We start from the raw sequence: 15,807 nt of genomic DNA, 5'->3' as shown, positions 1-15,807 counted from the left end.
GGCTGCCGCGGTCCTAGGTGTGCCGAGTTAAATACGGCTGGTTCCAGGGAAATGGGAGCGGGTGCGGGAGCGAGGCCGGTAGGATGCGGTGGGTGAATGGGAACAACGTTTTCGTGCTTGGAGGAAAGCTCACTGCTTGCTTTTGGTGGTAAATTGATTAAGAAACTTATCCTGGGCCTTATTTTCCCCCCTTTGATTCCTTAGCGGGGTTGGACGGTTCTCCAGTGGTCCCTGCCAGGTGGAAGATGCAGTGGCATCCCCTCGGGACACCCTCCTCCTGGCACCACGCTGCCCAGCAGACCTGTGCCACGGTATGGGTGCGAGGCCCCCGAAATCCCTGGCCCCACATCCCTAAAGAGATGCTCTTTTCGGTGCTCCCATCACCTGCAGCCCCAGCTGGAAGGTGACACACGGACGGGTGTTCACCCAGACGAACGTCAGATGGACGCGAGGGCTGCCTTGGTGGGAGATCTTGGGCTTTCTCTGCCCACCATAGTGCCTCCGCGGGCGTACGCAGAATTTTTTGCTCAGGATGCACAACACATGGTTCATCTTGGGCAGAGACTAAAGCACGTGACAGGTTCCTTGCAGCCTGCCTGCTTGCACCAGGAGCTGGCTTCTCCTGAAAGATGCTGCACATATATATATATATCTACATGGACCACTGGCCCCATCACTCCCCAGGAGAGAAGCTAAGATGCCTTTGCAACATCATGCTCCAGTCCTGCAACAAAGCCAGCTCCAAATCAACTGGCTTTTAGCTCCAGAGCATCAAGAAGGGGTCGAGGATGGGCTGGAGCGTGCCTGGGAGCCAGCGCTGGAGCTGAAAACACGTAGGGGAAAGCCAAGATACGATGGGGGCAAAGAGGGTGGAGTTTGCAAGGGATTTGGTGCCAGGACTCCTCCACTGATCCCAGTGCCGCGGCGGGCAGGACAGGGGACACATCCAGGTGCAGGGGGAAGGTGGGAGCCGGCGCGGGCAGGAAAAGCTCCATTTTGTTCCTGCAAGCGGGGCGTGTTACACCATTCCCCGAACTTGTCTCCCTGCCCTGTTGCCATGGGACTCCTCGTGTTGTTCCTGGCACCGGTGCCTCTCGCTCCGGGCAGTTTGGTTGCGTCTCCAGGACCTCCTCCATGCACGCGGTGGAGCCACTTTCCCAAACTCCCGTTGCAGACCCCGTTGACCCCTCTGGGCTCCAACCAGAGCTGCACAGCCAGAAATGTGGGTCTTTGCATGTGAAAGCGATGAAGATGCAACCAGCTGTAACCTCTGTGCATCACCTCCGGTGCAGGGAAAGTGCCTGGGAAAGGTCTCAGAGCTGGAGGCTCCAGGGCTGGCAGAAGGATGCACATCCCTCCATCACCACGAGCACAATGCCTGGGTGTGATCTGGAGTAAATCCACGCAGTTATAGTCAAGACGGGTGCAAGAACAGGCAATAACAGGCAAATGACCACCTGGGGTTGGTTGAACGTGCAGCCAACGCTCAGGACCCTCCAAATCAGACGTCTCCCAGGTCTCTGCAATGCACTGTCCCTCCGCACGTGCAAAGCTCGGCTCCTGCCGACACCCGTTGCAGCTTTGCTCAGGCAAATCCTAGCCTGCAAGCAGGCACCCAAGGAAGGGGCCACCGCTACCCTGAAGCCTGGGGTCACCCACATTAGGCACCTCCGTTGGGTGCTGCTCCGCTGCCCTCGGCTCCCTCCGGCCTCACAGGAGGAGCAGGGGCAGGTCCAGAGGGTGAATCAGCCCTTCTGAGCATGGGCTCGCTGCCTTCAAATTACACCGCGGGCAATTAGGTTTCCAAGCCGGGTGTCTCCAGGGTATACCTGAGCCTCTGTCTGTGCAATGAAGATCAAACCAGGAGCGCTGGTGAGGAGCTGGGAAGCGCGGTGCCGGCCCTGCAAGCTCCGGTGTACAGAGGACATGGGAGCCGAGCGCTGCTCGGGCAAGGCACTGGTGGAGTGCGTTTAGCAAGCACTTGGGAAACGTCATTTCTGGCCCCCCAGCAAACCCCAGGCCTCCCTCCGGGCAAAACGAGCCAAGCTGGGAGGTTTTGCTGACAAAGCTGTCGGTCACAAATCGCTCCCCAGCCAGCTCCCCACCGTGCAAAGCACCCTTGCCTTTGGGCTGAGCGGTTCGTGGAGCTTCGTGGCACATGGGGACGTGGAAGCAGAGGCAGGAGGTGTCCAGGTCCCAGGCTGGGCTGGGCTGCAGCAGGCAGGCAGGAGGAGCAGCTGCCTGCGTTAGGCAGAGCCGCAAGAGCCGCCGGGCTGCCTTCTGCAAGGACGAAGTCGGAATAAGAGCAGCCTCCACCCAGCGCCCAGGCACATCTCAGTGTCCAAATCAAAGGTGTGCGTGGGTGGAGGGACGGCGTGGAGCTCCTTGACAGAAGGTCTCTGTGCAAGAGGAGGGGAGGGAGGAGGCAACCAGGGAGCCCTGGGCAGCCCGGGGAGGTGGCAGAGAGGTGGTCTGGGGGGGATGCTGGTGGCAGAGGGGTTTGGAGCTGGGAGCGGAGAGGCCCCACCTTCACCCTTCACCCTTTCTTGCTCAGCAAACCCTCCTGCAGCACCCTGGGTTTTAGCAAAATTACTTGGGTTATGAGAGAGAAATGCAAAAGCATTTCAAGCAGCAGACCTCCGTCCTTCGAGTCTCACGCTCTTTCCAGCTTGGGCGGGAGGGGACACAGGGGTCCCACATCCACATCTCCCCCATCGCTCTGCCCCGGGGCAGATCCAGCCCTAACTGGGCCACAGGGTGCCGTGGGAAAAACCTCGTCTGTGAAGCTGTAATTAAAGACTGGATCGCAAAGCATGTGCCTAAGGGGGCTGAATTAAGGTTGCGCAGGCAAAGGTAACACTGGTATTTCCTAAATTTGAGCGTATGAGTCTGCAGCTGGGATGATGTTCTTCTAAACGTGACAATTTGTGGGGTTGTTGTTTTTTCTTAACTGGGAACATAACAGGAAATGCATCTTGAACGTGCGATGCAGATAGCTGTGCCCTGGGGAGGGCCCCGCGACAGGCTGGCAGCAGCAGCACATTGTCACCCCCTCCAGGTGAGGGACAAGACTGAATCGGACAACTTAAACCCCAAGAAATAAGGTCTGGGAAAGCTGCAAGCAAAGGAGAAGTGGGGTTGGAGACTGGGAAAACCTTCTGGCTGACTGACCCCCTGCAAAGTCTCCACTCATCCCCTTGCTCCTGTTTCAGCATTGCTGCCCTGAGACTGTGCCTCTATACACAGTCTATACGTTTCCAGTAATAATATATATTTTCCAATACATATATATATGCCAATAAATAGCTCTCTCTGCAGGTAAAGGATATGCCAGTCTTGATGCCGTGCCTCAGCCTGGCTCGGCTCAGGAGATATTAGAGAGGCAGGAGAAAGTTAGAGCATCCCTCCCGCTCGTCTTTCAGCGCCGGGGAAGAGCTGATGCAATGCAAATGGGAAATGCGGAGTGGGTAGAAGGAAATCGCTCCCCACAAAACGCCATCAGGCTGCAGGACTGCAAGAAGAAGTCATGCGGGCTGAGAAGATAGCAAGCTTCCAAAGGGCTTAGTCATGTAATTGCCTGTTGAGAAAATCCAGACTTGATATATTTAGGGATAACAAACAAGCTCAAAATCTTAATCAGCCACCTGCTTCGCAGCTCGAATGATTAGAAATCAGGATGAGACATGGCATGGGGGATGATCCCCAAAAAGGGGAGCTTCACAAGCACTCACCCAGGAGGTGGTGTTGCTCCTACCAGTGACACCATATGGGGACAATGTGCCACCAGTGGACATCAAGTGTCCCCAGGCAGCATTTACCTGCCTCCGGCCAGCATAGCGGAGGGATCCCTATGTCCCATCCCTTGCTCCCGGTGGGTGTCTATGCCCTCCTGGGGCCCACGAAGCAGGGAGTTGGGTAAGTGTAAGGATCTAGCTTGGATCTTGGGGTGATCTAGCTAGACCATACATAGGTACAATCCTTTCATTCCCCAGGCTACGTCTGGCCTGGCACACGTTTGGAGGGACAGCCGCTATGGGTGGGACACCCTGAGCAGGGACAAGTCTCCACTATGACTTCGCAAGTGCCGGCCAAGAGCAGCCCTGGAGCCTGCCAGATCCTTTCCAGCTGGGTATTGACCAAGTCCTGGCCAGCAGCCCGCACTCAGCGGGGACACCGCTGCCACCTCCCTCTCGGGAGGAAGGTGCCACCACCTAAACTCTCCTGTCCACAGCTGCTTTGCTGAGCCGTAGGATTTTTCAGATCCCATCGGCTCCCGGGGCTGTGCTCAACCCAACTGCTGTCCCCCTCTCCCTGCCTGCAAGGCTCTCGGGAGGGAACGGTGGTTCATACCCCAAGTGTTCATCTATTTTATCCACCAGCATCTATCAGAGCTTCTGTTTTCTCTGCAGCTCTGATGTCCAGGCCCCTTCAGGGTTCGGCGACTGGTTAAAAAGGCTGATGAAAAGGTAGGAATGTGGAGCAGGGCTCAGCCCCGCTCCTTACTGCCATGACACGTCTCAGCAGCAAGGTCCAGGGGGAAAACCCATGCGGTTTAAAAAACAAACAAGAATTTCCTTTTTCCTGGTTTATAGCTGCTGTCAGTTGTTTGTGCAGCTGCTTTTTCTGTAGGTTTCTGAATTACCTTCTCATTAATAGACTACAACAGTGGGGTGGCAGAGGGACACCCAAGGATCCTTCCCAATGACACCTGGCCCCCTGTGCTAGTGACCCTGCCAAAAACATTTCTCGCTGCCTGGTCCCTGGGGAAAATACCTCTTGAACCCATAAGAGTGAGAAGAAGTCTTCTCATCCTGGGTTTAACCCACTCTGGATCCCATAAATCCATCCTGGATTTATCTCCACTTCTGCAGGGCATTTTTCGCTGCCTGCCTCTGGCTGTCTTCTTCTGCGGCGGCCCTGCGAGCCGTGGCAAACTGGAAGGAGGACAGTGGAGGACATCACCGGGATGAGGAGGAAGGCATTGGCACAGCTGTTTTCTAACCGCGGGATGTGTGACATGGCTTTGCCAGCTGCCTTCCTGCACACAGAGAGGAAATAGTAGGATCTGTTGTTAATGACCCTCAAGACATCACCCAGAGTTGCTTGGTTGTTGTCCTTGCACCCAGGATCGGGGACTCCGTGTAGGGCTCGGTACAACTCTAAGTGCAGCCGATGGGTGGGAGTTGCTTTAAAACTTTAATTTTAGGGGGGTGTATTTTTGCAAGAAAAAGCGACTTTCCAGCCAAAATGAAACTTTCAGACTTTACTGTTGTCAGGTGGGTCTGCAGCCAGAATTTCCTTCAGCCTGCTGTAACCGCAACATTTCACCAGCCACTTTTAGACACTCGGCTGCTGACTCCTAAAAATGTCTGCATTGGGTTTCTCAACAAGAGCGTGGAAGCCCGTAGGCGAAAAGTGTGGGTGAAAACCACAGTTTTATCTGATCGCTGAGAGCTGCTGCAGAAACGAAGGGACATTTCCCGTCTAGGTCCGCTGATGACGACAGGTCCAGCCCAGAAAACATTTACATGTGCGCCCTGCATCTGCATATGTGTGGGACTGGGCTCTTACGGGCAAGGTCCCATGGGGAAGGTCCACGATTTTAGGTCTCTGGCCATCTTTGCGAAGCAGCTGATGGAGCAATGGATGGGTCAGCACGCAGCCCATGTTCATGAACAAGTATTAAAGCTGCCCAGCTGCAGGGCTGGTCATTACTTTTTGTCTCAAGGCAACATCGTTTGATGAAACACTGTCCCAATGATGAAGCTGAATGATGTATTTGGCTCTCAAAGCTTTTTGGTCAAGCTGGCATGTTTTGAAAGTATCCTGCATGAAGATCTCAGCAGTTTTGGCTTGGTTTAGAAAAAATCAAGTAATTCAACGGATTTTTTTTTTTTCTGGTGGCCATCAAAATTTTGCTGCCCCACTAAAGAACTTGGCACTGGGGGGGAGATGTTCTTTCCTCCCATCTGACTTCATTTCAGAGACCAAGCTGTCACTGAAATAAAAGTGTTGGACCTCCCTACACTTCCCCGAGGCTGGGGACTGCCAGGTCTGTCTGGGGGCAGTACTCATCTGTGATTTATGGAGTCCCTCAATCTATTTTCTTTTCCAGCTGAATCCCCTGTCCTGTGCACATTTCTCCTCCATCGAGCTATGGGAAGCTCTGCTCTGAGGAGTATGAATCACAGCAGCGTTGGGTTTATTTGCTCTGAGACTAGAAGGCTTCTTCAAAGAGAAGATACTGCCGTGTTGGGCATCGTGCCACCAGGAACAGAGTCTGGGCAGAGCATGGATGGAGGGTCTGGATTTGGGCATTTGGCTTTGGACATGTAACTTTGATATTTAATGAAGACCGCAGTTGACTGAAGCCCCTTCTGTAGTCAGCAGAGGGAGAAAGGTGCTTCTAGTGAGTCATGTGGAGGTTAGGAGGACATCAACCACCTTCTGGAGGCATCTTTTTCTCTCTGTAGACCAAAGACGAAGCCCAGGATAACTTATGCCAGGACTGGTACGGGGTGAGCCAGGGCTAGGGAGCTGCAGCTGCCCTCGATGGCCAATGGTGTGACAAAGATCAGAAGGACATTTCCACCTCCAGAAGGTTTTTCCCATGGACGTGGAAGTTATTTCACTGCCCGCACTGCCTCTTCCTCCCACTCTGCCTGCCCACTATGGCTCTGAAGTCTCCAGAGCAGCATGTTCTCTCAGTGGGAGACTTTCCATGGATTGCAACAAGCTGGGAGCTTGGGCAAGGTCTGAGGGGCAAGAGAGAGGATGGCAGCGGTGGGAGGCAGAAGAGGCTGTGGGAGGGACGGAGGTGCTGGAGGTGAGACCCAAACTCTAACTCAGTCCCATAGCCACAGGGCTGCGTGTCCCCACGTACCATTTCTCTGCGCCCTTCTTCCTAAACCGAATAAACTACCTACTGGCATAAGTGGCTTTTAACCACTAATACTTCATCCACAGGAGGACTCTTACCCTCCCCCTCTCATTATACTGGTATAAATGTAATTATCCCAGGTATAATTAACACAAACCATGTTTCTAGTGTCAGCAAGCAGCCTGGGTGTGTGCTGCAAGCCGCCACGGTGTAGCTGTTATCTCTGGCTCGCAGCAGAGGGTCACTGCTGCTCGGGGACCTCTGTGCTACCGCCAGCATGATAGCTTGGGGACAGGCGGCCCCACCAGCAAGGTGGGGTGCTGAGGTTGCCAGTTCGCAAGCACGGCACCTCAAAAGCTGGCCAGCAGAAGCAGGTAGGGACCTGCCAGCCCTCCTTCCCCCGGGCTCTGCAGTGAAGACATGGTGTGGGAAAGAGCTCACGCTTCGCAGCCGAAATATTCATCACCCAAGAGTCAATGCTGATGTCTTGTATCAGCCCGGGATGTTCAGGAGACGTTGCAGAATACAACCGAAGGAGAAGGGTGTCTGGCCAGATTTATTTGCTCTGGTGCCAAGACGACATGTTTTCACTCTTCACATCTCCACTACGCCACGAGGTTGGCCTTATTCAACTGGCAGCGTTTTGGGGGCATTGCATGGTCCACCATGGCATGGCAGAGCCAGGTTTAGGGCTCTACCCGCTGGAAGGTGGAGAATTGATCCAGCCTCATGGCACAAGCATGCTTCTGACGGGCTGACTGCGTCACCGAGGCGGTTTCCTTGTAACAGGGCAGCGCAGCTCGGCAGAATGAGCTGCATCTTCGTTAGGGACGCTCGCCAGAAGAACCTGCTGATGTTCCTATTCCAGTGAAGAGCCTGGAGGCAGCAGGCCTCGCTAACAGGAGCTACTCGTTGTGCAGGATCCATGCTGCAGCCGTTCACGGGATGCTCAGGGCCCGGCAAGGCTGCCTGGCAGCAGGGCAAGGGGGTCCGTGCCAAGTGCCACACACCCATTTGGGCAACACGCTGCTGCGGCGCAGGCAGCTGAACCCAGCAGAGCTCGGTTTATCACAGCGGGGTTTTGCCAGGTCAAATAAGCCACGCTGGCACTGGCCAAGGAAAACTTAGGGTGGCTATATAAGGCTTGGCTTAAAAACCAGCATTGACAGTGAAAGTCTTTGCTAACTGTTTATCCTGAAGGTCCCCTGTCATGCCCGGCCTGGGGTACTCAGCACCTCCCAGGCTGCAGTCATGAGCCGTGTTGCCCCAGGGTTTTGGAGGGTGGCCGGGGTGAGGCTCAGCTTCCCCCCAAGACCTGGCTGGCTGGGCTGCACGCTCCATCGCAGTGCGGGCACCTGGAAGAGGCAGCGTGGTGGTGGAGACACCCATCACCCCGGCAGCCCTTCGGGGAGAAAATGGATGCAAGCTACGCAGCCAGATCTCAGCTGGATCCAGCTCTGCTCATAAACTGGGCTTGAAGTAACTTCTTGTACCTGAAACCACAACGCGCTTGCTTCGCCCGCAAAAGCTCAGGCTCCAGGGAAATCTGTCGCCGAGCCCCGTGCAGTCTGCGGGACCCCGTCGGCTGACGAAGCCCTTTCAAACGCGGCAGCCGTGGCGCTGGGCTGCTGCTTGTTTGCTCTGCGTGTGCATGCGAGGGCATGCCCCGAGCCGCTTCCCTGCGCCAGCAGTTTCCTCCCGTTTTTCGCGTGCGGTTGGCTTGCCTGGCTAGGAGGAGAGAAAATATTACATCTAAGCGTCAAGTGCAGGTGCTAAATCCCCCCCCAAAACATAGGAGCCCAACACCCCAATGCAGGAGGGTGCACAAAACCAACAGCGGCCGCTCCCGAACGAGCTGTCCCTTTAACATGGAGGTGTTATTGCAGAAACTACTGCTCCCAGAGTACAGCGCTTTGTTTTAATGTCCAGACTGCGAGCCTGGCCGGCGCCGGAGCGGCGCACGCCGGGGTGTGTAGTTTCCCCACAGCCCTGGCTTTGTGGGGAAGGGGAGGGGGGGGATATGAAGGGAAAACACCCCAAAATTGTGCTTGGCTGCTGGCGCTGGGCTTGTAAAGGCACAGGGTGAGGAAGAGCCGCTCTCCCTGCCTGCGCTCGGCTGAGCTTCGTGCCTCTGGTGCGGTTCTTTGCTGCCTTTGTGTGAGCAGGCCCCGGCCGGATGGCTGTTGGTTCGGCCGGGGGGGCTGGCAGCTGCCCGGTGGACCCCCCCGCTGCCCAGTGCGGGGCTGGGGGTGCCTGAGGCCGGGAGCGGTGGCGGCAGCGGGGGGGTGGGGGCTCAGCCACAGCCCCATGAGCCGAGGGAGCGTTGATGGCGGCAGCGTGGGGCTGAGTAGGGCCTGCGTCCCCCCACCCCAGCTGGGGAAGGGGCCTCGCTTAAAGCCTGCGGCCCCCGGCCCGGGCCTGGCCCCCAGCTGAGCCGGGCCTGGCCCCAAGCCGGCCCGGGCCTGGCCAGGGAGCGGCGACAGCCGCGAGGGGACGCGCAGGAGGGGGCCGGGGCACAGCCTGTCCCCCCCCGCGGTGCTCCCGGGCCGGCGCGGTGCGCGGTTGGGGGGGAAGGGGGCGCGGGGCCGCGGGCAGGGCCCAGCCCAGCCCGGCCCGGCCGGGGGAGCGGCGGCCCGGCGCCGCTTGGAGCGGCCTCGCCTTCCCGGCGTGCAGCGCGGCGCCCGTCCCCGCCGGGCCGCCATGTTGTCGGAGTGAAAGGCAGGGGGAGAGGCAGGCGGCGAGCGGCCTGGGGGGGGCCGAGATCCGTCTTCATCCTACCGCTCCGCCCGTGAGTATCGGCACCGGACCGGGCCCCCGGCGCGCCGCGCACCTCAGCGGAGCTGCCGGTGGGGCCATATTGGTGGGGGGGGCGGGCGGAGCGGCGCCAGGCCGCCCCGAAGGCGAGCGGCGGTGGGGCGCTGCGCCCGGCTCTCCCGCCCGGCTCCTTGTCGGCGCTCGGGGGCTGGGGCCTGGCCCCTATTGTTACCGGGGGGGGGGGCGCGGTGGGCCCCCGCTTCCCGTGAGCGGCTCCCCGGCCGCTCGCCGCCGCGCCCCGACCGGCCGGGAGGGGGGAGTTATTGATGGGGGGGCGCGGGCCCATCCCGGCCGGGCGGCGGCGGCGCCCCCCGCCTGCGTCCCCCCGCGCCCGGCCCGCCGCGGGGCTCCCCCCGGGGCTCCCCATTCTCCCGGGGGGGGCCCAGCCCGGCCCGCCGGGGAGGGCCGAGGCCCCGCTTTGTTGCCCCGGGGGGCCCGGCCCGGTGCCGGCCCGCGTTGGTGTGGGGGGGTGTTGGGTTCCCCCCCCCCGGCCCTGGGGGGTCTTCGGCGGCCTGGGGGGGCTCGGTGTCCCTGGCAGAGGAGAGGGACGGTGCCTCGCGAACGGGAGGGAGGGAGATGCAGACAATACTTTTTGGTGTGCTGGGTGACCCTGGCGTTTTTGTGTTTGTGTGGGGTTCCTCCCCCCCCCCCCCCTTGTTTTTATCTCGTTTTCGCGTAATAACAGCGTTTGGCCCTTTTTAATTGCAAACCGGTAATTTTAAGAGTCTGTCTCTTGCCCCAACCTGAGAAATACTCTGAATTTTTTTTTTTTTTCCCTTGGTCAATGTTTAATAACTTTGTTCTGAGCAGGGATTTTATTCGACAGATCATGAGTAAGGAATTTCCTTTATTAAGAGCGAGGGAGGTGGGGTAAGGGGTAGCATTTATCTTACGATGTTTTAATGCTGGTTTAAGCAATTCGGTCGATGATCAATTTACCCGCTTCCTGCTGCGTCTCCCCTGGTTTTCAGGAAAACACCAGGTTTAACGTTAAAAGTTCTTGTAGGCCACACAGCTCTCGAACAATGGCTGTGCTTTAATTTCCAGTCTAACTTTCAAAAAAAACCCCACCCAGCCCAAACTCTCTTCTAGTTCACGATTGAACTTTTTGAAATGCGCATCTTGTGCAGACTTAATTTTTTAATATTGTCTGTTATTTTTAGAGGAATATTGAATAAGAGCAAGGAAGCTCTGAAGGCATAGCTGTGCTCGACGCGGATTAAAGCTGCCTTATTCAGCGTCGTCGCCACTTGAGCTTAAAACTTGCTTGGAGATATCTCCAAAGTTTTTGTTGCTTGTGGAACATCCCGTAATCTAAAGTATTTTGCTTGTAACGATAACACAGAGCAGTTTATTTGCATGCTGTGTTTTTATCAAGGGAAAAGGAAAATTGTCCTCTTTGAGCGCATTGTAGCAGAGTAGAAGCCTTTGTTTGTAAATACGTAACTCCTCCCAGCAAACAGTTTACCTAGGAAAAGTTGATTATATATTTTTACTAAGAGTTTGGGAATGAAAAGGGTCTTAGTAGCCATTAGCAGCGGCGAGTCTTGCAGCTGCCGGTTAGCTAATGAATGTGCGTTGTGTAGGTGACTTAACATATTTCTGGTGCTCTGTGTGCTTTGAATGACAGGATTCAGCTGTCCGCTACATTTAACACGGCATTTCTATAAAAACACGTCTTGGAACTAAACTTGAACTACCCAGAATGCTCTTTTCCCCTTTGCTCCCTTTCAAAATGTCGCCTTTGCCAAGTTTTTCTCTCGTGTTTGGAGCTGCCTTGTCTGTATTAGATGAAAGAGGAAGCGTCTGGGAGCAGGAGGCACTCGTGCAGATCTTCATAGTACCTTAACTGAGATTTTCTAGAGTCTCAAAAAAACCCTGTTTTTATAGTAATGCAATTATTAACGATCTGCGTGCGAGTTAAACCAGAAATGAATTGGTGCTGGTGAGCAGAGGGACCTTGCAGCCCACTGCCTTTTGAGGGAGGAAAGTAAGGTTGTGGCTGTGCTGACTTCCACTCACAACTTTGTTCGCTGTGGTATTTCCAACTGGAAACAGGGACTTGTCGCAATATAGTGATACTTGAAAGGTTTTGTGCATCCATAGTATCTCCTTATATTTTTTAAAGACTGCCCTGAGATAACTTGTAACCTCTTTTCATAGGGGCTGCTCAGATTTCATTGTCTGCAATTAATATACACCCCGACTTGGTGGTATGTGAATTTCTTACCAGTAATTACTTAATTATTTTTTTCTTATTGTGTAGAGGAGCTTTATTGCTTCATTTCATGTTACTGAAGGATTTTGTTTATAACGTTTATTAAAGGAAAGCTAAAGGAAAAATGCCATTAAATCGTAGCATTGTATTCTTAACAATCAGTGAAGGTTTAGTAATTCCAGGCGTTGTCACAGTGTTTTATGAAGTATTTAAGGACGGTAGTGATTTCCAGACTTTTTGAAAGACAGGAGTTAGTTCTGTTAAATGTTACTGGTATTTAAGTCGTGAAAGTCTTTGAACCTATAAAATGCCTTGCAGAGTTGCTTGTTTATGTGGCCATGGAGGCTCTGTGTGTGTGTTGACAAATGCATGTTGTAGGTGCAATAAAAAAATCTTACCACTGCAGTTCTTATTTTCTTCTGAATATTAATGCTGTTCTCAATTAGTAGGACAAACCTAAGTAAGTTTGATCAAAGACAGGACTTGGATATTTTTTTTTGTGTGTCAACTTTCTCTCTCCACTGTTAGAAAATTGTTCTTGGAAGTTGCTTGTAGTAGTTGACTGTTCAAAACTACTATGATGAGCAGAAAGGAAACAGAGCCGCCTTTCAGGCCGTCGGAGCTGCTGTCAGGATCAGGGCCAAGGTTTACAGCCACCAAGGTACAAGAGTAAAAGCATTCTCGTGCTGGTATGCAGCTGTGGTGGGAGTCCGTATGGGCTGAACTCACCCCCACCGTTTCATCCTTCTAACTCTCTGTGGTGTTTTTGGGGTTGCATTTAGGTAACTGAAGTCATAAACTAGCAATCTTTTTTAAAAATAATAATAATTCTGACTGTACCATGCTTTAAAAAACAAATTCGAGTTTGCTCTGCATTGGCTGAGCATTACATAATGGGGTAAACCACTTTTCACACATGTAATGTCTTTATTGCTCTCAGGGTCAGCTGATAATATTGTCGAAAACAAAATAACAAACTTGTATGTTTTTGTGCTGCTGGGATGCTATCAAAACATTTGGGAGGGCAGTAAATCAGTGAGTTGCTGTCAGCCTAGTCTGCCTGTTGTCCTCCTGCACGCAGATGATTTTGGGTGTATGCAAAGCATTTGGGGTTGGATGGTTTCTACGACGCGTCCAGCTTTCCCCTGGTGCTGTCGACTGTGGGACCGGCACTGCTGGCTGCTCCAGCTCTGGAAGGTTCTGCCGAGATCCCGGGCACCGGGCAGAGGTTAGCTGCTCTTTCTCTGGGGAATCTTGTACAAAACATGCCGGTGTGTTTTACCATCTCATGACCAAAGCCAGCTTCTGAGTTTGCAGGAAGAGTGCACATTGTATTTGGGACTTAATTAACTGTATAAGCAGAAATCTAGTATTTTAAGTTTGCATTTGAAAAAAAACCCCACTGTTGCCTTGATGTTTTGCATGACTGAGTGAACACATCGTGATACAGTGGGACTCGTGTATTGATTGAAGATCTGCCTTGTAATTTGTCAGGTGTAAACACGCATGGCAGGCACTGATGGTGTAATTTGCGTTCCACTGGGTTTTTCGGGGGCTTTTTTCTAGCAATCTTCTCTGGCGGCACTCCAGTTGTTGTTTTGTCCATCGCATAAATTGGCGTTCTGATTTCGGTGTAATGGGCACCTTGCGTGAATCTTGCATATACGGATAACACTTTGCAGCACAAAATGTGGGATTTTTGGCTAGCGTGCGTTTTTATGATATTTTAGTTGGTAGGTTAATGGAGCAAATAACCACGTTAAAAGGAGGCAGATTTGGCATCGTGATGTTTCCCTGCCAGTCACAAGATGGGTGTGTTATTTAATATATAAAGCTGAAATTGTAAGGATTTCATGTTTTCTTTTCCTTTTCTCTTTCTCGCCGTCTCTCCCCCTTCCCCTCACCCCCCGTAGGTGTTGGTGGAATGAGCGTTGCGTGTGTTTTGAAGAGAAAAGCAGTACTCTGGCAGGACTCGTTCAGCCCCCACCTGAAACAGCACGCTCAAGATACAGCTAATCCCAACATGCCTGTTGTATTGACATCTGGAACAGGGTCCCAGGCTCAGCAACAGCCAGCTGCAAATCAGGCGCTTGCAGCAGGGACACACTCCAGTCCTGTTCCTGGATCCATAGGAGTTGCAGGCCGCTCCCAGGACGACGCTATGGTGGATTACTTCTTCCAGAGGCAGCATGGTGAGCAGCTTGGGGGAGGAGGAAGTGGTGGAGGCGGCTATAATAACAGCAAACATCGCTGGCCTACTGGGGATAACATTCATGCAGAACATCAGGTAAAAAAAATTCCATGTTTCCAAACTCAACATGTGAACGCATCGGGCTTATGATAGATGCTTTTAATGACGCTTTTTAAAGCTTAAGCTGGTTATTGTGTGGTTGGAATGGCAACAGTCGTACTTTTTGTTTTCTCTTTTCAGGATTGCGGTGCCTTGGTAGCTATAAGCTGAAACATTTCTGCTCTTGAGGGTGTTGAAATCCCAATCCACTCTCTGTGACAGTCAAATGCATGTTTGCAAAATTTATCATTCCCTTTATTGATTTTTTTTTTTTTTTTTTTTTTTTTTTAATGTGTGAACCAGCGTAGCAGTGGCTGCTGCTGCTTTTCAGATCTGTTGCTGTAGTTAAATAATTCTTATGTAATGGTATTACAAAACTGCCAATGCATGTAGGCTGGGCTTTTACCATTCCCAATATTGAAAAACACAGTTCTGGAAGTTGCTGGTAATGTGTTTTCCTGGGTTTCTTTGCTTGTTTGTTTTGGGGTTTTGGGTTTGGCGTTTTTTTGTTATAATTGGGAGGGGAAGGCTCTATTAATGTGCTTAGCTGAACAGAGACGAGAACAGCCTTAAGAATGTCATGAAACAGTGCCTTTAGACACACAGCTAACTTCTTACAGCGACTTAACGTTTCTAAAAGGGTAGTGGGCCAAAACGTGTCTCAGTAGTAGTGTTTACTAGAAGTCTTTTCAGTAGTTGCATTGTCAGATGTGCTGCGAGTTAAATGAGTGCATGACTCACTCTAGCTTTCTGTCTGTGACCTGTAAGTAACTCGTCAAAGGAGGAGAAGTGCTTCCTCTTCTAAGGGAGCAGAACTTAAGTGTAAGCACATTTTAGAATGATTCCCACAAATATCCTCAGAGCAGCAGACCCAAAGCTTTTGCAACCTTTATGAATATCGCCTGCCTCTACTTTTTCAAATAAAAGCGAACAAGCCCTTGCTCCTCCTCTGTGCCTCCCCAGGGGATGTGTTGCCATCCAGACCATTTAAAAGCAAACATTGCAGTGAATTTTGCAACCTCACTGAAGTCGGTGTGTACATCAACAAAGAAGTAAACCCAAGTGCCCTGTTAATTTGTTCTGGAAAAAAAATCGCATAAAATACTGAAATATGAACTAAGCAGCTAGAAGAATACTGTAGTTATTCCCTTATGTGGAAACGTAGTATTTAGTTAAGTTATCACTTTGAAGGAGATAACTGCATTGAAATGAGATGTAATTTTTCTGTTAACTACCCAAGTTTGCAGTCACTAAATGTAACACTTGTTTCAAGAGAGATCGATGGAAGAGATCTTAATGTGCTTTAAGTTGTGTAAGAAACAGTAAGCAAAAATTTCTTACTGAAAGGCTGCAACTTGTATGTTTTTCAAATAAAAACTGTCATGCAGTCTGGTGTGGAGATGTTTGGGCAGGGACTGCTTTTGTTTGGACATTTTGTGGAAAGATGACTTCATGAATTAAAATGAACATCGTAAAATTCTCAATCCTCTCTTCCTCCAACTCACACTTTCATCTTCCTTTCTCTGAAAATCCCCAAAAGCAAAGATGACAAAACTCACTGGAGACGAGGGGGCAGGGACAGGACACCCAAACCTCGCAGTCATT

At 52.5% G+C, this 15,807-nt stretch overlaps 1 protein-coding gene across 30 annotated transcripts in view; it reads left to right on the top strand.

The window, feature by feature from the left end:
• Nucleotides 1-9,505: 9,505 nt before the first annotated feature.
• The window catches only part of PUM1 (pumilio RNA binding family member 1), a 77,287-nt gene continuing 70,985 nt past the window's right edge, over nt 9,506-15,807 (top strand). For 4 of the 30 annotated variants that reach the window (XM_075173704.1, XM_075173690.1, XM_075173700.1 and 1 more), the window contains exons 1-2: nt 9,506-9,668; nt 13,826-14,199. In XM_075173704.1, coding sequence (XP_075029805.1) covers nt 13,837-14,199 — 363 coding nt within the window. In that variant the 5' untranslated portion in view covers nt 9,506-9,668; nt 13,826-13,836. Of the gene's footprint in view, nt 9,669-11,857; nt 11,908-12,423; nt 12,574-12,594; nt 13,141-13,825; nt 14,200-15,807 lie in introns of those variants that run through there. The other 26 variants (XM_075173694.1, XM_075173691.1, XM_075173699.1 and 23 more) reach the window with 24 other exon arrangements.

Source organism: Calonectris borealis, chromosome 25 (assembly GCF_964195595.1).
Source record: "Calonectris borealis chromosome 25, bCalBor7.hap1.2, whole genome shotgun sequence".
In the NCBI taxonomy this organism is placed as follows: domain Eukaryota; kingdom Metazoa; phylum Chordata; class Aves; order Procellariiformes; family Procellariidae; genus Calonectris; species Calonectris borealis.
Note: the sequence above shows the minus strand (reverse complement) of the source record. Positions and strands in the feature narration are given on the sequence as shown.